The sequence below is a fragment of the Podarcis liolepis genome (assembly GCF_965112155.1).
Source record: "Podarcis liolepis genome assembly, chromosome: 9".
In the NCBI taxonomy this organism is placed as follows: Eukaryota; Metazoa; Chordata; class Lepidosauria; order Squamata; family Lacertidae; genus Podarcis; species Podarcis liolepis.
This window is the reverse complement of record NC_139564.1, coordinates 31,099,412-31,121,877: the sequence shown is the minus strand read 5'-3', so window position 1 is coordinate 31,121,877 and position 22,466 is coordinate 31,099,412. Positions and strand designations below refer to the sequence as shown.

Here is a 22,466-nt window from a genome sequence, read left to right as displayed (position 1 = left end):
AATCTTCCACAACAAACCTCTTCAGACTCTGGAATCTGTTGAACTGAACCAACCACACTATCATGTACTCTAAACTGGGTAAACTTATGAATAAGAAAAAATACAACATTCCATCACTTAACTGTAATAGATTTACTATTATAACTCAGTTTCTTCTAATTCTTTTATTTAATCTAGAATTGAGACATCTGCTTTACAGACATGGAATAACTCTGTATCCTTACCTCATTTTCAATGTAGCAGTTAATAACGTCCTGTCCCACCTGTCTGTATAGGTTAACCTGGATAGGGAGATCAATACTCTTGATCTTTGCTTTACTTTTGCCAGACTGAGCTGTGTCAATCTTGTCTCCTGAAGCAGTCTGCAGAATCACACATTGAAATATATGTCAACATTCAGAATATTTGAACCCAGTGTAGAAAAACATGTCATATAAAGATTTGAGGCAATACAATTTTAAGATGAAAGATCCACAGAAGGATAATATTACTGTTTAGCATCTGCAGATGCTGCAGGATTTTTTGGATGACACTTAAGTCAAGTAAGGAAGCTAGTTCAAGCAATGCTTAAATAGAAAATCCTCTTAGAAGCGCTTTAGATTAACAACCAAAGAAGAGCTAGTGCATCAGTTTCTATTGAGGGTGTGTAAGGCTATCTTAATTCTCTGTGTCACAGGATGCACTTGAAGCCCATTAGCACTTGAATGAGTGTTTAATGCCTAGATAGCAAAACTCATGGCTATATTTAAGTAGGTTATTGGAGACTGATCACACAATAGTACAAGGGTATTTCCCCATCAACTTCTTAGCAGTTTCGGACAAGAGCCATTCCTATTCTAAGATTTGAGGTCCTCAAACTTATCTTTGCTATTTCATACTGACCTTTCCTTCACAGCTTATATGATCAACTTCCTCGTCGCCTTGATTATGCTGCTCATGTTGGTTCTTGTGATTGCCATCATCTTGATCAACCTGCATTTTAGCCTATAAAAAAGAAAAGTTTTACCTCCACACTAAACTTTACAGGAAGGTGTACTCTAGTCATCTACATAGCAGCTTTGTGCAATCGGACAAGATGTATCAGTAAAAAAAGCACTTTACTTAACTAGTGCTTGTTTACTTGAAGTACGTAACTATTACTCTTAGCATAATGTTTAAGGCTTCTCAAGCCTTGTTTGCTTCAACATGATAAAGGCAAGGAAAACATATTCTAGATCATGAAATTCCAAATGGTGGCAGTTAGATTACTCCCACAATACTGGAAAACAAATGAAAGAAGACAAGAGGATGGAGTTGATTAACCCCAAATGAAGACAAAACTTTTCAGAACCATGGGTCCTGAATCCTTCCATATTCTATTAGATTTTGCTCGCTGCTCAGTGGGGTTTAACATACCAACTAGAAGGGCCACCACTGCATCCACATTGCTGGATGTGACAGAAGAAGGGGACAGGTAGATCTCTGTATAAACCTTGAGATGATGAGGCAATCTGGTCTGGATTGAGCCTGATGCAGCCACATGACAGGAGTGGAACCAGCCTGGAAACCAATGAATCCCAGGCCAACTCAGTCCCCTCCCATTTCAGGGCTTTCTGCTGGTTTCTGCCTGGCCATTTGGCACCTTCACCCAATCCAACCTCTTTCTCCTCTCCAACGCCAGTGTAAAGGTTTAAACTGCTCTGCCAAATGCCTATCTATCTTATAAATACAACATTAGTGACAGTAATCTGATTTTTTTGACATACACTGTCACAATATATCAAAGCCCAAAAATATAATATAGGAAAAAACAGCATTGCAACTGGGGACTTCCTCTAGCTTACAAAAATAAAAAGATGAGTAGAAAAATGGGAAGATTTAAACTCAGCTATAGTGGTAAGCAGGAGTACAGCAAGAAACAGATGGTGGAAAGAACCTACGGTATAGGCCCCAAACCTAGCAAACTAATACAACAAGGAATCACAGAGGGATACAGAAGCATAAGAACTCAGGGATAGCAGAGCATTCATCCTGTATATGAGATTTCGGTAAATAAGAAATTTAGACACGTATTTTTATACCGTTTACTAGTTTTGAGTGTCTACACTGGCATCAATAGCATGCTTCATTTAATAATTAGTTTTGAAGCAGTTAACCAACCACTAGATGAGAAGTAATTTTTGCTAAAGACATTGAATTATCTTATAGAGTATTAAGATGTAAATATCACAATATTAAAACCAAGACTGGTAGTATTTTAATTCCAAAATGCATAGCTATTGCCAAGTACTTAAGAACTTCCTTTTCTGAAAAGATTTCTTTCATTTATGTCCCACTTTTCTCAGAAAAGGAACAAACTGAGGGAAAAATATCTTTGCTATCTTAAAGCAAACTGAATGCTACATATATAAACAAACCTCATCCTCAGAGTCAAGGAAGTCATCCTCAATTATGAAAGCTAATTGCTGATATGCATCATAGTAGAAACAGAAGATAATTAGTTGGTACACCACAGAAAACAAGACTTAGACATTAAAAATGGCTACTTTTTATTGAGAAAAGCATTTTTCTACTTAGTATTCAGGACATTTTAAATTTTAAAAACCAGGTTTAGCAGATATTCAGGTTACTTGTATGCCTCAAAGACAGACAAACACAAGCATCAACTGCTCACCTTCAGTAATAATTTGTTTTAGGAAAATGTTTAAAAACTTCCAGAATAAGGGGATACTTAAGCTAGTAGATTTTTCAGTAGATCATTAAAAAATAAAGTTTTAGTAAAAATTATGTTCTACTTGTAGTTGTGAGAGGATTTCATAGTTTAACATACCAGCTCCTCTTTGCTTGGATTCTTGCAAGGCAATTCTGTGTCCATAGCAACATCGCTTGGATCACCTTCTGCATGTTGCTTCTCTATCACAGATGCATTAGCCACACTGAAGATTCCATGGACATTAACTCGAACTTTCACTTTCACTTTTGAATTGTCACCATCATGTTGGGGTCCAACGTTCTGAATAACAAAATGACCTGAACAATACAAAGCAGACATTGGACATTGGCTTGTAGACTTGGTTTTTTTGTGCTAAGCCCAAATTCATTTAGTTACCTCATGATTACTTAGATTTATTTACACATTTTTAAAAAGTAAATGTTAGCAACTAGCAACTCCTAGATTACAACTTATTCATAAAGATGTTTTATGAAGGCTGCCTCTGATCAGAGGCACCTATATTGCTTCTGTCCCCAACAAGGACAAGATAAACTTTTGAAACAAATCTACAGCTGAAAAGAAGATGGCACAGTAGACAGAGTGGACTCACCAACAATGTGCATTGTAATGTGATGTACGCTATTTAACATTCCAATATTCTACAAACTCGAACCAGAAGATCTATTTTGCCAGCGCTCACTATCTAATTAAATTACTGTGGGATTATAAACACACCGAGTGACATCTGACTCAAGCTAGAGGACTTTTGCTCTTGAAATGGGTTCTGGCTCTGTATGTATTGGTTCTGTTTCTGCACATATCAACATTTGGAAACTTCCTGAGCTATGCAGAGGCCTGTCCTAGCCTTCAGGGCACATGCACAGAGCTGCATAAGTCCCTGCCTTCCTGGTAAGCTCCTAAGATCTCAAATGTTGATCTGCCTAGGCATACAAAAAGACCACGAAGTACTGTCTGTTACTGTGCCCTGAGACAAATGAGTCAGTCATCACATACTCCTGACAGGAACTGACCTTCTAAACTTATGCAACTATATTGTAGAAAAGAAAAGCTTTAATTTAAAATAATATCAAGGTACCACTATGATTGTTTAATCTAAAAGCAATGAACCCATGTAGGTAAGAAAAATTGTTTCAGCTCCCAATTGTAGCTTCATCCCAGATGGAATACCCAATGGTTGCTAGGAAAAAGGAAATAAAGCAAGGAAGATATGCCAGAGAAACAGAACACCTACAGATACAGGGAGAAGTCAAAATGGCCCAGAAGCAAATTAGAACCTCTACCAGCAAAATTACAAGAAAGGAGGGAAACAGCTGTCTGGCATGATGGCCGTAAGGATGTGCCACTCCACTGTCTTACACAGCCAAGCCAGAACATATTAATACTGAATGGAAGCAGTCAATGGAGGCCAAACTGTACTTTAAGTGGCTTCTGCCTTGCAATTGACAGTGTTGTGCCTATACTTTGACAACTACTAAAAAAAGGTAAAGGACCCCTGACAGTTAAGTCCAGTCGCAGACGACTCTGGGGTTGCGGTGCTCATCTCGCTTTACAGGCCGAAAGAGCCGGCGTTTTCCGCAGACAGTTTTTCCGGGTCATGTGGCCAGCATGACTAAGCTGCTTTTGGCGCAATGGAACACCAAAACCAGAGCAGCGCATGGAAACGCCGTTTACCTTCCCGCCAGAGCGGTACCTATTTATCTACTTGCACTTTTTGGTGTGCTTTCGAACTGCTAGGTTGGCAGGAGCTGGGACCGAGCAATGGGAGCTCACCCTGTCGTGGGGATTCGAACCGCCGACCTTCTGATTGACAAGCCCAAGAGGCTCAGTGGTTTAGATCACAGCGCCACCTGCGTCCCTTTTAACAACTACTATATTCATGTTATTTCCCTCTGCCCACTGTAAACTCGCAGCTATCATTCCTCAGCTAAGTATTGCTAAAATTTTGCAGTACAAGTTGTTTAAATTATCTATTGAAACACTACTGAGCTTGGAATCCAAAGAGCAACTTTGGGTTCACTCAGAGCCAACCCATGGAATCTTTTACTTTTAACTTTTAAATGGCAGGTACTTCTTGCCGTATCAAACTGGTTTTGAAAATTTATCCAACAGACTTGCAATGCAAGCCTGGCAAGACACTGTTCAAAAAACACTACAGGCGAGACACTGTTCAAAAACCTGAAATCCAAAGCTCCCCTGGGAATGAGGATTGTTACGTAGTTCTTTAAATACAGAGGTCTGGATTCAAAGGGAGAGAAATACAGTCTTAAGTAAATGAAGCAGAAAAGCTAAACATTAAATATATTCAAGGACAAAGTTGTACGTGACGTGAGCGGATTCAAAGACTGATTCTGAGACTAACCATTTCTTAATTTTGTTACACCAGTATTTGAGTTTTTGAAACAATGGTTAGAACATACTGTAATGCCAAAGTTAGAACATACTGTAATGCCATGCTCAAGAAGTAAAGAAAATGTTACCTATTCTTGTATCAGGATAAGGAATGTCATGTGGATGGGTGTAAAATGCTTCCAGCTCAAAAGGCTCCTTCTTGTGGAAAGTAATAACTTTTGAGAATGGAGCAGCGTGGTTTTTGCAGAACACTTCACATTCACTACAAAAAATAAAATAATCTTTATACACCATACGAAAGTTTGTACACCATACAAGTTACAACAACAATAAAACACCAGGCATTTCAGAGTTTCATTCATGAGTTTCAGAGGTGCAGGTATTTTTATTTGCAGGCATTTTTATTTGCATGTGTTGACTCAAACTTAAAGAATCTATAATTCAACTATATCCTTTTCCCAGTTCTCCTGTAATATTAAGAGAGTTTGTGGAAAGAAAGAGGAGCAGATGTTATAAGAAAATCCTTGGTAGCTGCCCAAAATTTGTTGTCACTACTAACTTTACCTAGGAGGTGCAGGATCTCATCTCAGGTATCATACTGAGAATTGGAGATGCTTGTGGTACATCTCCAAAGTCTTGGGTGCTCTCTTCCCAGTGATGCTAAGCTTCAGGGGTGCTCCAAGCACCTCTGATGCCCAGCATGGCTGTATTTCCTTGCACTCCTGTTCCCCACTATGAGTACATCTCATAAGAATAAAGGCAGGGGATGGCTCTTTATGTCATCATGAGTTTCAGAGGTGCTCACCCTACATGAGAGAGGAATGCTTGCCAAGGTGAACATCGCAAATGAATCTGCATGATGTGCTCCTGTCCTAGTTTCCTTCCCTAGAGAGCTGGAGGTTAAAAAGATCCCTAGTTATCTGTATAGCATAGGTCACACATATGTTTTCCACCATGTGTTAATTATCTAGCTTACTATGAAAGGACACAAGACCATGTTATCAAGCAAAACAGGAAGAAAGAAAAGCTCTTCATGGGAATGTCTATGTCAAAGTGATTGTGTATCTCTGCTTTGCTTACATCCAATGCACATTTTTAGACATTTCACTGTATTACAAATAGCAAATCTAACTCATCTATTTACTGACCCTTTGACACACTATCGATTTGGAACGTTGTTCAAATTCTTACCCTGTCCCCTCCTCATAAGATGACTGCCACCTCAGAGTAATTGAGTACGGAACAACATCTGTGATGGAAAACTCACGGACTTTAAATGCTGGAGAAAGAATTGCACACTAGGAAAAAAGATAAAATATCACTAAGTCTTGTGATTATTACATATTTGCTTTGTGTCTGGCTTTATGACCAGCCACATACATTTAATTTCATAAAGTAATGATTTTCATGAAGACCTGTTACACTAGCCACCAGCACAAAAAGGATATGAAAAGAACAAGAGAAAGAATGGCAACTCTCTTCCCCAATAAAAAGTATACTCAAAATGGAAATTACTACAAAAAAATAGTGTGAACAATTAAAATATGGCATTATACCAGTGCCTTGCAATTTTCACTATGATGGCCTGGTCCAAATCCCACTATAATTATAGCATGTCTCATTGAGGTCAAATTACCAATCCCAGAAATATTAAGTATTATTGCTAATGAAATATTGTTAAGTAAACATACCTGCAACGCACAGCCTCTTGCAACAGCTTCATCAGCATTAAGTGTGGTACTTATCTCCTTGCAGAAAAATTTACTAATCTGCTCCTTCACTGCTGGAATTCGAGTTGCTCCACCTACTATTTCTATACTGTAAATATCTTCACGCTGCAGTTCTAGTAGACACATAAGCAGACAACTTGCTTCCATAGTTAGAGGAGAAGATACTGCAGTTTTTATACTGGAACTCTGTGCCTGGGGGGAAAGTACTTAGGGAGAGGAACGATGTGTCCCTTTTGCTGTTATAACTGGGATTCCACGCCATGACTGTGGCAAATATTTCTTTATTAGGGATTGCCACTGCTGCTCACATTGCTTGCCAACCCAGTCTACCTACCCCACACTGCCATCCCCTCCCTTTACATCTAATCCAAACCCCTTCAACCTCCCATCCCTTTGACAAACCTTGTCCCACAATGTTTGCCCCTAACTCTCCCATCACCTCACATGTGTTGGGCCAGTGACATGTTGGGACAGCCCCATTGTCATCATGGCAGCCATGAAGTCCTGAGCCACCCCAGTCAGTCAGCTTGGCATGGATGTTGAAGTCCCCCAAAATCAGAAATCTGGGGGTCTTCAACATCACCTCCGAAATCAGCTGTCAGCTTAGGCAGGGAGACTGCTGGGCAGCGAGGTGGGAGGTAATTCAGCAGAATCCCTAATCTGTTCTGATTGTCCAATGCCAGGAACATTCTAGTGGTATATAAATTTTAAAAATAATGTAATAATAAATACTGGTCAGACTAGCAAACAAGAACTTTAGCTTGAAGATAAGCAGAAGACAGGTATTCATAATAAGCTGAAGCAATTTTCACTTACTTGCTTGTTCCATCACTGCTCTCAAAGGAGGTTCTACTCTGGCCAGAAGTGATGCACACAACTGTTCAAACTGAGCCCTGTTTAAAAGGGAGGAATCCATTAAGTATTATGGACGAAAATGACTAATTTTATTTAAGCCTTATAGAAAACTGAACACAATACCTGTTCATCTTACTAGAGACATCAATGTCATTCATGAAGCATTCTATGTTCATGGGAAGATCAGAGGCATTGGCACTCATAAGCTTCTTCAGTTTTTCACATTCCTGATACAGACGCAGCAGTGCTCGAGGATTGTCCTTCACATTTAGTTTATACTTTGATCTGAACTCTTCGCAGAAGTAATCTACCAAAGCCTCATCAAAGTTTCTACCACCCAAAAATGGGTCAAATGTAGCAGCCAGTACCTGTGAAGTTAAAGATGCAGCATAATGGCAGTAAGGAAAGGAAGTTATTTAACACTTTTTAATACTGTCCACCACCCTTTAGGGCAGTTTAAAACACATGAGTTGCATCAAATGCTGTGTGAGTGAAGTTCTTCTTGCACCATGTGACTTCTATTCCCTCTGTGCAACCCCAAATCTGCTCCAAAGGGTCCCCCAACCCTCTGGAGCTGGTTCTGATTGTAGGGTAGGGATGGAAAGTACAGGAGAGGAAGTTCTGTTACAGAGCAGTCTGTTGCACAACTGGAGCTGCAGCATTGGATACAGATCGTAAATACCAATACAATAAAAACAGTCCATTAAAAGCTAATACATACAGTAAAAACAGCAAGAACCACAGTAGCCAGACAATTCTCAAAGGCTTGGGCTCAATGACCAGCAAAGACCCAGTTGAATAAATATTTTAGGAGGTGCCAAACATGTTAAGTTTATGCCTCCCAGGAAGTTAATATCGTGCAGTAAGTTTAATGCAATGCTTACTATAAACATCTTTTAGTAGCAATCCAAAAAATGTTAACTGTTTTGCAAAGATGGCAGAGATTAAAGGATCTGGGACCGAGCAATGGGAGCTCACCCATTTGCTTCTAAACCTCTTAAACCAAACAGTTGGTCTCCATGGATAAAGAAACAGATAGCTGATATTTCAGCTTCTGCTGCCTTCATGAAAGTTGGATCAAACATGTATGAATCTCTTTGTGGCTTCACCATCCTCTGCCAAAATGCTGCAGTAATAAGAGATAAATGGTGTCTCTGTGTGGTTATGGAATAGACTTATGGTTTGTGCAATGGGACTTCACCTTTTCCCTGTCCCTGTAGCCTCCTGTGCATTCCTAAAATTTAAGGAGGGTGTGAGGGAACAGGAAAGAAGTCCTGTCACATAAGTGAAAGTTGACTTGCATTATGCTGGATTTTGCCCAATATATTGACATTTCAAACTGCCTTTGGCTCACTTATTTTCTAAGACGTTTTGAAGATGCTTGTTACTCTAATGGGAAATACAAGCATTTTAATGTCTAAAATGTTTACTAATACACTTAACTATTTATAAGCTAGGGACAACTTATTTAGCTACATAAAGAGTGAAATGCCAACCCTCTAAAGCAGGGTGGTAATAGTATTTTAATCTAGGGCTGCATTCCTATGTGGGTAATCTGTTGGGAGTCACATGTCAGCAGTGTTCGGAGTCTGAGCAAGTGTTGGCAAAGTTTATGGCTTTCCTTTCCCTCCCTGCCCCTGCCAATGTGGTATGATAGGATTCAAAACCAACATTTGCACCTGAATAAGGGGGGATGGACATGTTTTGACTACCACAAAGTAATATGAGGATGGGTAGATGGTTTATATCCTGATGCACTGGTACTAAGGACAGGATTTTGGAAAAAATGTTATACAGCCTCCTTCAGAAAAGAAGTTTTTGTTATTGTCATGCTACAATAACAAAAAAAACTAGGTGAGGATGAAGTAGTAGGCAAAATCATGTTTCTTTATATGCATTTCAGAAAGGATTGCCTGATCTAAAAGAATGGTCATAGTACCAGACACTGATTTACAGCAGCCCATTATAGAATATGAATTACTGGTAACTATGATAATTTCCTACGCTTCTTTACTTTTCTGAATCACATGTCAGTTCAATATTTTACCTTTAATTTTCCTTTGTTAAAAGCACAAACAGAAATTTGGTATGCAGAGTGTCCCATATCAACAAAAACCACATTCCTTGGTCTCTCCTCTGGGGTTGGTAGATCCTGTTTATAAATTCCATAGGCCAGTGCAACTGCCAGATAATAAAGAATAATTTTTGTGAAACTTAAGTAGCATTAGAATACTATTATGAAATACATTATAGAATCATGAAAAAACTAAAAAGGCATTATATATTTTCAGGCTCTTCCAAGAAGTCTGCTTTACTTGCATTAGAATCTATTATCTTCTCTAACAGAAAAAGGGACTATATTCAGTGTTATTTGTGTGGAGTTCTGTTTCCTGCTCCCAGCATACCCTCAAAATCTTATCTGGAGGGTCCACCAAGCCTCTGGACAGAGGAGGGGAAAGCTTCATTGTGCAAGCAGGTATCTGTTGTGCTAGCAGAACAACAGCAATGGATAAGATCCAAACCATTTTATATCTAAATACAATCAGTGTCTGAATTATGCAATTATGGTGTTTTGCACTTGATTTAAAACATGCAAAGGCAGAAAGAGCAAACAATTCAGTGTATGCTCCTATATTCCAATGTCCTGCTGGAATCAAAAGGCTAGGTAACCACTGAAGCCAGAATCCACACATGATAAGCAATTTTGTCTAGCTATTATTATTAAAACAGACTGAATGTGTCATCAATAGCTTTATGATGGGAACTGTAACAACTTAGAAAGTTTTGTGTATCAAGATCTATCCAAAAGTACATGTATTTAAGTGGCATTTTGGATACTGCCAAATTAAAAGCCATCATGAAGAAGTGACTTTTTAAACACAGTGGTGCCCCGCAAGACGAATGCCTCGCAAGAAAAAAAACTCGCTAGACGAAAGGTTTTTCCGTTCGCGATTTGCCTCGCAAGACGAATTTCCCCTATGGGCTTGCTTCGCAAGACGAAAACGTCTCGCGACTTTTTTTCTTTGACTAAAAACAAAGACATGTTTTGTTTATAAAGTTAATTTATTTTCCCTTAAATTTTCGAACTGCTCTTTACAGTATGTGTGACTTTAAAGAGCAGTTAATAAACTGTTATTGTACCAAATTTGGCTTTGTTTGGACTTTTTTTGACCATAGGAACGCATTAATTGATTTTCAATGCATTCCTATGGGATTTCGTGCTTCGCAAGACGAAAAATTCGTTAGACGACAAAAATTGCGGAACGAATTAATTTCGTCTTGCGGGGCACCACTGCATTCATCTTCAAAATGTTTTGATTAAAAACGCGAAAGGAGTTAAATGAGACATCTGAGAGTAAGATTAAAAACTATGATGGATTTGCATATACATTGCCTTAATCTCCCACCTCTACTATAGAGTAGTTTACTTGTAAACAGGCTGCCCTAGGGGGTCATGATATAGTGCACCATTTCAGCAATTGCTCTGGTTTACATCTTGACACTCAATGTAAATTTGATTCTAAACTAAGCTATATACTATATAGTAATAATCAAAGCCACATGTTTACCTGCTGTAGTTTCATTCATTAACCTCAGGCAGTTTAAACCTGCTACTTGCGCAGCTGCCATTACTGACCTTCTTTCAGCATCAGTAAAGAAACTTGGGATCTGTTGAAAAAATGTTTTATTAGTTTCACTGCATTCCTTTTTTGCTAATGAATTTCACACAAGGCATATTCCAAACATCTTATTGCACTGTAAAACTCAAAAATACTCCATTTAATAAGATATACCGTAAGTCTATTAATGCATAGTACTTAAATAGTTCAATTCACATTCCAATTAAGTAGAAATGCTGAAATCACTACAGTTTTTAGGTTTTCAGCATTAGTAAGTACAGGAAGACTGGTCCTTATCCTGAAAAACTTATCCATAGTCCAGCACAAGGGAGACAAAAGAAGGACAAGACAATAGGTGTACATAGGGAAAGAATATCCATTTATTTCAGTTGCATATACTCAGGTTTAGGTTATAGGGACATTTGGTGTGTGCCAAAAGCCTAATGAAATATGGATTTTGAATTTCAAGGTAGCTTAACTGAGGTGTTTGGGAAGCAGTTCAAGGTATAAAGAGCTGAGGAAGGAAGAGTCCTTTGGACCACAGAGGGCAATGGAGCTTAAAGAGTAAAGAAGACAGTCAGAGGTGCATCAGGATATTAGAATGGAGAAATATAGGGGGATGGACAAGGATGTGAAGGGCTTTGATAGAAGGGACATGGAATGGGCAGAAAAAGTAAGGACTTAAGAAAGAGAGTCACAGAAGGAGTGACAAGAGAAGAGAGTAATGGCAGCAAAGTGCTGGATAGAAGTCTTTTTGATGGTCTCATACTGGTGTTATGTTATGACTATGCATGGAAATTTATTAAAGGATTCAAGTTTGTTTCTTTAATATTTCTGTTCAAACGGAATCTAGATTCAAAATAAAAATTACTACCAAGCCAAGTTCAAGGTTATTGTATTAATTTACAAATTAGGTCCAGAGTAGCTCAGGGACTGCCTGAACCCTTACATCCCAGCTTGATCACTGAGAACATCTACAGGAGTGTTGTTGGTTGTTTTCCCAGTTGGTGAGGCTCATTTGACAACAACAACAAAATCAAGCCTTTAATGTTAGCCTATACATTCCTTTACGTTCTTTCTAGTGAAATATAACACAAAGTGGCAAGAGTGTTGTAATCTAATAGTGATATTTGCAGAAGTGGTATATTATGGTAGGTAATATCATGTACACATACCAAAATGCATGCTTCCAGTCAGATTCTAAAAGCTTGGTTTCTGGTTGAATTCAGATTTCTTACTTTTTATCCAAAGCTGCACGAAATACTTGATTCTAGTGGTTACCAATTTACTAAACAAAAAAGTACAGCTTCTATCAATCTGTCCCACTAAAACTACTTCTTGTCCATGCATTTTGATGCTTCTTCTATATCAAAGGCTGGTTAACTTGACTCCCTGAACCTGGACTCCTTTCCCAATGAAAAGAGGAAGCAGCCTTGCACCATGTCAGATATTGGCTTCATTTACACTTAATGCTAAGCCACAATTTATTTACCCAGGAATCATCTTGCAGATGAGCAAACAAGCAACAGCTTGTTTCTCCAAAGCTTGACTTGTTTTCTAGCTGTTCTTGCCTTGAGCCCTTTTATCAGAGAGCATCTGGTGTGGAATGGTTAAAAAACCCCAAAGTTTAAGCAAGGCTGCTGGGTTCATCATTCTCAAAACAAGCCATGGTTCTAAAACTAAGAGGGAAAAAACCCAATGGCTTCACAGTATGGTTTGTTGACAGAAAAGAAACCATAGTTAGTCTGCTGGGCTGGGCTCACATATTCAAACAAATCACACTGGTTAACCAAACCATGGCTTATCATTGTGTGTGAACCAGACCTGTCTGTCTACCAAGCTAAGTATTAGCTACTCAGGCTGCCCAAGGTTTCCAAGACTGCAACATGTGACTTACCACCGAGCTAGTCTCTCCCTCTTGCATCCTTATTCATAGAGAACACAGTAAAACTAAGTAGGTCAACCTTCAACTTTACCTGAAGCCTGTCTTTGAAAAGATTTTACAGCACTGGGTACAACAGTAAATGAAAGGACTTCTGTTGCTCACATTTCTATAAGTGTTACCAAGCTGGAAAAACTCAAGAGAAATTATGGTAAATATTCTGCAAAGCATAACCATCTTAGCATATTTATGTTTCTTTTTAAGCAACAGGTTTCATTTTGATATTCCCCAATAGAATACCACACAACTGATGTTAAGCATATTAAAGTCATAAAATGCCAACTTACTGAAATTACACAATCTGCTACAGGTTTCTTAAGTGCACTTTCTGACGTATCTTTAAGCTTAACCAAGAGCATGCCTGTAACCTGTTCGATTGCAAACGGTCTCTCCTCATCCAAGTATCGTACCTGCAACAAAAGGAAAACAGTATCCATTAAAGCACACAGTGCCCCAGAAGTGTTACATTTTATCATAATGTGTTTCCAATAAATGTTTAACACAATCTTCCAAAATATTGCCATAACATTTAATAGACCTCTGAACTACAATATAAAATGCCCCATGGATGTATCAGATATCCACTCAAGATATTTTGTATGCATACCAAAGGTAAATCATGCATGCAACTAACATGTCATGAAGTTACATTCATTAGGCAGATGAGACTAAATGTACACTGAACAGGAATCTACAACCAATCACAATATGGGAATTCTGACTTACAGTGTTACAGATATATTCACTTAGTGTTCACACACACAGAGAACATTTTAAATAAATAAAACAAAAGAACAAAAACCACAGATAAGATTACTTTAGAATAATGATATGGAAAAGGGAAAAGGGCAAAAAAATGGTCTTTCTTTGCTGCCACACAACCATCAGAAAGGCCCTCTTCCAGTTGCCATCTGCCTCATCTCCCATTTGAGGAGTGCCTCCAAAGATGCACAGACAGGTTTATGTGAGCAGATTCAGTATCTCCGTTATACCTTCTGCAATTATTCAGATCTATCTCATCAAATCATCAACACTGCCCTGTTTTGGCATTAAACAATCTGGCAAGTCAAACTGAAGGGATCATTTGATAGGATGCACAAAGCACCATAAATATTAACAGTTTAAATATTGCAAGACGGGCTGGAACACTCACCTTTACTCCAACACTCCCATTAGGCAACTTCTGAAGCTCATAGGGCAGTTTGGCTCTTTCAGCTTTTATAAATGGATCATCAAATGCTCTCCCATGCAGTTTTTTGAACCCATGCAATGTATTCTTAATATTTGTGATAATCTGTTGAAGTATAACATTGCCATTACTAATTTCTAATGTTTATAAATTCTCATAAGAATCAAGAACTGCTGCTTGGAATGACAACAGCTTTCACTAAAGTACTAATAATTTAACGTTTACCTGGCTCTTTGCTGCATTTCCAATAGTCCGGGCTTTAGCTCCTAGTGATATACAAGCTCTGAAATATAAAAGATATTCAATTTTCAAATGAGTCCAGAAAAGAATAAACAGGCAGTTGGGGAGACTTATTTCTGAAACAAGCGGACTTTCTTTCCATCACACACGATTAAAGTTGTGTCATTAGTTATCTTAGTAGCAAAACCATGCAAGTAAACCACTGTGGTACTAGAAAAAATAGCAATCACACAAACAGACTGAACTCACACCTGCATCTCAAAAACTCAACCATTAGCATAATTTGCAAAGCAGAACCTTGAACTATCATCTTGACACTCTCCACATGTATTCAAATTCAGCCAACTTGCTTTATTCATCCATCCTTAAAAGGACAGATGGTCTTAATCTCAAGAATCTATCTCAGAAATTGGTGAGCTAACATATGGAGAATTCTATGTAATGCATTCTAGTAAGATTGTCAAATTTACATATTTTTCTAAAAAAAACACAGCTCCTTTGGAGATGTCACAAACAAAGGAACTGGGTAATACTGTTAGTTTAAAGTACACATTTGCCTGATAGTATAATGTTAGTTAACGACTGCCTCAGTTCTGTTGTATATATTGACTTTCTTCAGCCAGAAAAGTAAGTATATGTCCAAGACTGACTAATGCCAGCCTTAGCCTTTTTTCATTTTTTCCACATGGAGTGATGCACCACCCTCCATTTTTTCAAAGAGGCACAGTTGCACTTCATAGGCAAGAACATGGATACCCCCTGGTGTGCGACCCAAAGCTAATTCTTGTTTTAATTGCAGACAGTAATTTTTCAGCAATGTGGGATAGGAAATTAGAGACAGTCTTTGCCCACAGTACATTTTGCTTGCATATTGCATGGCATGATTTAAATTAAAATAAATAAATAACTTGTACATATTATTTTCCAGTTATTGTTTTCTTAGAATCATAGAATCATAGAATCATAGAGTTGCTGCCCATTACTAAGAATAATTATAGTCTCAGATATATATGCCCCAGTACTGCCTTTTAAGCACTTCCTAATCAATTCATGCCTAGTTAATTTACAGCTCCTTATCAGCCTAAAGAGCAGAAGTCATTATTCTTATCCTACATGTATGATCATTGTAAGATTCATAATAAGGGTTTTTAAAACCCTTGACCACTTTAAAGTTGGTGCAAATGAGGTCCTGAAATCATTGTTTATTATTTTCATTTATTATATTTCTATCCCACCCTTCCTCCCAAAGCATTCAAATGACTCGGAAATTACAAATATCTTGTTTATTACAGTTTTTTTTGTTCACTGGATTTACTGCACCATGGGATGCATTGCATCAATCCACAGCAACTTCATTTTACATGCATTGATTATTTGTGCAGGTAATCATCCTCCTTCACAATTTTCAAATCCTCAAATGATAGGGAGTTTTAGGAGCAGATTTTTACAGGGTTACTTTCTTGTGAAGAGCATTCCCAGTTTTCAGCACTACCAAGCCTTCCAATGCAGCTTCAAAACAGCAATTGCAAACAGTACCTTACTTCTGTAATTCCAAGTGTCACAACAAGAATGAAGCCATAAAACCTAAACATCCAAAACCAGCCTTATACTAAAAAGATCCGATACATCATTCGGGACTTTCTTCTTTAGAGTAGCTCCTTGAATGTTTGTATAACTATGAAAAGGCCAAAGTGCTAAATTTTAGGAAACCTAAGGTCGAGATGCAGAATACCGATATCTGTATGTTCTCCAGGAGCTAGACTACATCATCAGGTCTAATACAAATCAGAAAATTTTGGGCTTCTTTAACCTCAATGAACTGTATAAGGCTCGAAATAGAAAACATGGCATTTTGAGTTAGCTTAGGAATATCCCACTTCAATTATCTTTTGATCAGGCATGTTTCCCAAGATTATGGAAGCTCATTTTGTATTATCAATTTAGTGGACTAGGATTCTTAGGATATAAACAGAGATTGGCTAAATTTTACCTCCAGGAGCTGGGTTCTCCCATTCTACTAGGGCAACCCAGATCATGAGCTTCCTACCATGGTACTTACACTGTTAAGTTTAAATTATGATTTTACAAGAGCTATTTAGGAGAGCTTGGAAACTTCATAGCATGAGAGATCTGTTCCTTTAATGGTTCCAACAGTAAAACTTATTTTGGTGCTTTCCTTGGCTAGAATTCCAACAGCCTTGAATAGCTGCATCTAGCAAGTCCTTTACATACAAAAGTTTGAAGAGTGGGTATTGGTTAAGAAGGAAGCAAAGAATGGGAATAAATGGACAGCTCTGCCAATGAAGGAATGTAGAAAGTGTCATTCCCCAAGAATCTGTATTGAGACCTGTGTTTTTTTAACTTGTTCATGAATTATTTAGAGATAGAGTAGTGTGGTAGTCAGGTTTGCTGACTAAATTGTTCAGGGAGATTAAAACAAAAAAGGACTGAGAAGAGCTCCAAAAGGATCTCTCCAAACTGAATTAATGGGCAGTAAAACAGCAAATGCAGGCCAATGTACACAATTGTAAAGTGATGCACACTGGGGCAAAAATAAATGAATTTCACATATGCATTCATGGGGTCTGAACTGGCAGCAACTGACCCTTAGGGTGGTAGGAGAGCTACCAAAGCTACTGTGGAAATGGAAAAGGGTCAGAAAAGGGCAACCAAATTGATCAAGGGAATACATCAACTTCCCAGTGAGGAAATATTACAATATTTGGGGCTTTTTAGTTTAGAGAACCAAACTGCAAGAGGCAGTGGAAGACAGGAGTGCCTGGCGTGCTCAGGTCCATGGGATCACGAAGAGTCGGACATGACTAAACAACACCAAGTTTAGAGAAAAGCTAAGAGGAGACATGATAGAAGTTTATAAAATTATGCATGGTGTGGAGGAAGTGGAGAAAGAAAGGTTTTTCTCCCTCTTTCATTAACATCAGAAGCGATGGGTAATCCAATGAAGGTGAATGTTGAAGGATTTAAGACAGACTAAAGGAAGAATAAATTATTCACAGAACTCATAACTAAAGTATGGAATATGCTCCTCCAAGAAGTAGTGATGACCACCAAGTTGGATGGCTTTAAAAGAAAACCAGACAAATTCATGGAAGATATGGCTATCAATGGCTGCTAGCCATGATGGTTTTCTACTTTCACTGCCAGAAGCAGTATACCCCTGAATACCAGTTGATGGGAATCACTGCAAGAATGGAATGCTGGACTAGACTTGCCACAGGTTCTTTTGTTTTTCATCTGATAACTAAGCTACCTCATTATTATTATTTATTGAATTTATATACCACCCTATACTCAGAGGTCTCAGGGCAGTTCACAGAAAAGTATTCGATGGGATGAGGGACAGAAGACTCTTCAGCATTTGTCCACATACATTATTTCTTGTAATCGTCATTAAAAAATTATGGTAAATTTTCTGTGAAACCTTTGTAGTAGCCATGTAATACACTTATTAAAAAGTAAAGCTATTCCTTAACCTTTAGCTTTTATCCTCAACAGCAATGAGGTCTAGGTATAGATGCAATGCTAAACAATAGTTTAGCACTATGAAAACAAGCCTGAGCAAACGCTGGGCTCACATGCTCCCTACTTCTCCAGAACAGACACCACCAAGAGACTGGAATTGACGGGCATTTTAAAACAAACGGATTCAGTTAAATTTTAGTTTTTTTAACAATTCAGGAGCAAACAATGATTTATGGTCCTAGTATGCTTCAACAACAGCCGTGAAGGAAGAGCGAGAAGGGTTTGGGGTGCATAAACCCAGGGCCTGCAAGCCAAGGTTCTCCCCAGTAATTGCTAAACTATAATTTAGCACTGTTTGCAAACAGGACCCTAATATAACTGCTTTTACTCATGTCCATCCCTTATTACTTTTGCTTTCCCATTCTTCCAATCCCATCCCATCTGTTTCAGAGGCAGTATCTCAAAGAAGCAAAATGCTGAAAAGAAATATCTTTGTGACCTGGCTGTGAGCGTTCAAATACTGAACTTATGGTCTGATCCAACAAAAAAGTTCTTGCATGAACATTCTAACCTTTCCTATAATCATGTTTTCACATCCTCACTACATTTATGCTATATTTAAGTGATTAATGAATAGTTATAAGCTTTCCTAGCAATAAGCTTGCTTTTCAAAGAGACAGAAAGCCAGCAATTACAGATCCCCTGCTTTTTGTTATGTGAATCCCTAGTTTGTGCTAGAATAACAGAGATACTGCTCATTTACCACTTCTCGCTGTAACCCATGGAAACAAGGGAGAATGAGGAATCTCCACCTACTCTTGCATACTCTGTTATTATACGTACAGCACACCAACTATTCACTGACATCACCTTCCATGCCCTACATCCAGGTGAGGCAACTGAACAAGTAGTAACAGGTCAGACAGAAGGGTGTGGGGTGTAAAAAGAGAAGAAGAGCTGCGTCAACTTTTATCCCTTCTATCCTGCCTTTCCTTTTTATCCACACAACTCCAATATGGTGAATTCAGAGGGTGGACTGTAAATGTTGCACATTGCTGCAATCAGAATTACCCCTAAACTGAGTATTTTATTTTGTTCATGTAAACTTTAAAGCCACCTTTCAAGCTTCTGGAAAGATTGTGTCAACATTGAAACCTTGGGGTTATTTTTGTTGTCGTTTAGTCGTGTCTGACTCTTTGCGGCCCCATGGACCAGAGCATGCCAGGCACTCCTGTCTTCCACTGCCTCCCGCAGCTTGGTCAAACTCATGCTGGTAGCTTCGAGAACACTGTCCAACCATCTGGGGTTATTTACCAAGTTGGAAAATGCTTTATCCCCCCCCCCCTGCAAACTTAATTAAGTCGTATAGTGAAGAGCTCACGAAAAGAACAGAACACTGAGTAATGCACGAAATAATTCCCTCGGGATTATTTGATGCTGTAACCTGCAAGACACAGGGTTGTGATCTAAGACTCGAGTTGCACACCAATACTTCTACCATTAAAAAAAATGGAGAGGGGGGTTTATTTTCAAAGAGAAGTAAAATTCATAAGGACGATGAGGTGGCAAAAGACACCCCCCCCCCTCCAAGAAAAGATATAAGCACGGTTTCTAAAACAGTAAGTAGGAAGAGGGTCCACAGCCCCCCTTATGGGTTGAGGCTAAAAGTGGGTTCCAAGCCCTTAAAGGCTGAAGGAGATCCAGACCTGTCATCATAGTGATTAATTTCCGAGGGAGGTTAAAAGAAGCAACAACCCCCAGACCGTTCTCTTGCGGAGAATCGGGGGGTGCGGAGCGTCACCCATTTAAGCGAGATGAATGCAATCAATCCTTGGGAGGTGGGAGGAGAGGGGAAAAATTAAAAGGACGGGGGTGCGGCGAAGAGAGCAAGGGGTACATGAATGAAAATGGAGGCGCCCGGCAGCGGCTGAAGGAGAGAGAGGAGAGACACCGGCGCCCGGCCGTTTCTCATTCGAAGCTCATTATGCGGTGTAGAGACGGCCGGTAGTTGCTGCGTAAGGTGAGGAAGCCGGTAGTTATTTGCGGCGGGGGGGGGGGGGAGAGCGTGCCGGGAGCGGTAGTTGGAGGGGGGCCGCTTTCCTTCTCGGGGCCTAAGACCAAATGACGGTTGGGAGGCCGGCGGCGGCGGCGAGAAGGCCGGTTACTCACGGGGTGCAGCGGTCGCTGTATTCGTTGGCGATGGTCTCGATGCCGCCGCTCCTCGCCACCGCGATGTAGCAGTTCTGGAAGCCCAGGTCGATGCCCACCACAGACATGGCTGCGCCGGGTGTGGTCCCCTTTCTTCCTCCCCCCGCTTGCCCGCTGCTGTGGCGGCGGTGCCTCGTCGGGCGGGCGCTGCTGTCGGCTGCGGCTGTTGCTGCGACGCGGTTCCTCGCTCGCTCGCTCACTCACTGCGGAGCAACAGCCACCAACCGGCACTTCCTCGCCTCTGCGCACGCGCGCCCACGCGCGCCAGAGGCCGCCAAGCGGGGACGCCGCGAAACTCCGGCTGCGGCATTCGGCTCTTTCCGCACAGGCTCTCCGACAAGCCTCCCCGAGTTCGAGAAAGATCTGGAAAGGGGGCAAGGTGAGCAGCAGAGAGAGAGAGCGCGCGCGGGGAGGGGGGGGCGGTGGCCTCGGTCGCCATCTTGCGGCCAGATGTCAGTACTGCTGCTGCTGCTAAGGTGGTTTGGTCGCGCGGCAGGAACATGTGACTTTGGAAAAAGTATTTCTGGGAGTGGCCTAACATGACAGAGGCCGGCCCAGCAGCCTAGATATTCTTATTCAGAAATAAATTAAGCAACGAATTGAAAATCCACAGAGAGAGATTGGTTAATTATTGAAATGGGGCTCCCAGGCGCCTGATGAGCAAATAATAGTAAAAGGGGGAAAAAATTAAGAGAAACACTATAACTCAATCGTATTGCATAAGCAAACAGATATTAAGTGTTCCTATTGTCCAATATATATATTACTTATACAATAGTAATAATTAAGTTTTGCATCTTGGGAAAATATGGTTGTTAGTGGGACGACGGGGTGGAGGTGGCAGTTGCTATGCAAAGTATACATTATGGTGTGAAGCCTTTGGCGTACAATTTACTCTGACCAGAAACATTTATGGAGTGGCACGGATGAGGTTTCTAGTGAAAAAAGTTCACTTCAGAGAACATGGGCAGAGCTAGGATTCCAAGGTTATTGAGCTTTTTTTGAGAAATCATGGGTAAATATACCCCCCAAAATAGGACATTATGGGGGGGCAGGCTTTGGTTGGGGGGTAGAACCTCAGTTAATTGAATACAGTGGTACCTTGGGTTACATACGCTTCAGGTTACATACGCTTCAAGTTACAGACTCTGCTAACCCAGAAATAGTGCTTCAAGTTAAGAACTTTGCTTCAGGATGAGAACAGAAATTGTGCTTCTACGACGCAGCAGCAGTGGGAGGCCCCATTAGCTAAAGTGGTGATTCAGGTTAAGAACAGTTTCAGGTTAAGTACGGAACTCCAGAATGAAGTAAGTACTTAACCTGAGGTACCACTGTACTTTCAATGCTTTTCAATATTTTTTGTGGATGGGGGGGAGCTGGTCCCCCCCCCCCACTCTCCCTTGTCAGGGGATGACAGTGGAGGTTGGTTTGTTAGGTTGGGTGGGATGCTGCCCCACTATTGCCCTTATATCCAATCCAGCTTCCTGGACTTCTTTTTTATATTCAGTTCTGCTTGAAACAGTATGAGGTTGTTTCCCACTGCTGCGCTTTCAATTTACTTCCTTCTTCTTCTGTTCACACCACAGCTGGCTGGGTGTGTCTTCACCCAATTATTGCTTTTCCTGCTCTGAACACCCGTCAGTGAAGCTTTCGTTTGAGCATGTGCCATTATTTGTGTGCACGTATCCTGAACTGTTCACACCAATTGTGGCTTCCATTTTCAAATCACACTGAAGCTCGTTTGAGGAAAACGCGTATGGAATAGGAGCATTTCTCCAAAAGCTACAGGATACAGATGGATTGGGTCCAACATCATGTGAACCCAGCTTAAAAATCCGGTGTTGTGAGTGCACTGGAGCCACAGTAAATGGGAATGTGGTCACACCCTATGATTGTAAGTCTCCACCCCAGAGTAGTCCTGGAAATTTCAACAGGACAACTTGAGGATTTGAAGCTCAATGAGTCATTATTTGATTAAACCATGATTGCTTATTAACTTATCATTTTCTGTAATTACACAGATTGACATAGCTAAGCAGATCTTATTTCATGTGGGTGTTAACTATTATTCTTCATGTTTCAAATCTGAAGACATGAAAGGGTTTTCCCATTATTAAACAGCATAGATATGTTGCAA

At 39.8% G+C, this 22,466-nt stretch overlaps 1 protein-coding gene and 1 long non-coding RNA gene across 2 annotated transcripts in view; one reads left to right on the top strand and one right to left on the bottom strand.

Moving 5' to 3' along the window:
- HSPA4L (heat shock protein family A (Hsp70) member 4 like) overlaps positions 1-20,766 on the bottom strand; it is a 27,571-nt gene extending 6,805 nt beyond the window's left edge. The window contains exons 1-14 of the mRNA XM_083519978.1: positions 20,291-20,766; positions 14,624-14,681; positions 14,363-14,503; positions 13,497-13,619; positions 11,217-11,316; positions 9,695-9,828; positions 7,771-8,015; positions 7,609-7,685; positions 6,754-6,905; positions 6,254-6,360; positions 5,191-5,324; positions 2,810-3,009; positions 883-984; positions 225-362 (exon numbers count right to left, since the gene is read on the bottom strand). Of these exons, the coding sequence (XP_083376104.1) occupies positions 225-362; positions 883-984; positions 2,810-3,009; positions 5,191-5,324; positions 6,254-6,360; positions 6,754-6,905; positions 7,609-7,685; positions 7,771-8,015; positions 9,695-9,828; positions 11,217-11,316; positions 13,497-13,619; positions 14,363-14,503; positions 14,624-14,681; positions 20,291-20,397 (1,818 nt within the window). The 5' untranslated portion in view covers positions 20,398-20,766. The remainder of the gene's footprint in view (positions 1-224; positions 363-882; positions 985-2,809; positions 3,010-5,190; positions 5,325-6,253; positions 6,361-6,753; positions 6,906-7,608; positions 7,686-7,770; positions 8,016-9,694; positions 9,829-11,216; positions 11,317-13,496; positions 13,620-14,362; positions 14,504-14,623; positions 14,682-20,290) is intronic.
- On the top strand, positions 20,576-22,466 carry LOC310714660. Its single transcript, XR_014529936.1, has 2 exons — positions 20,576-20,708; positions 21,916-22,466. It is a non-coding gene; the product is annotated as an uncharacterized lncRNA (long non-coding RNA).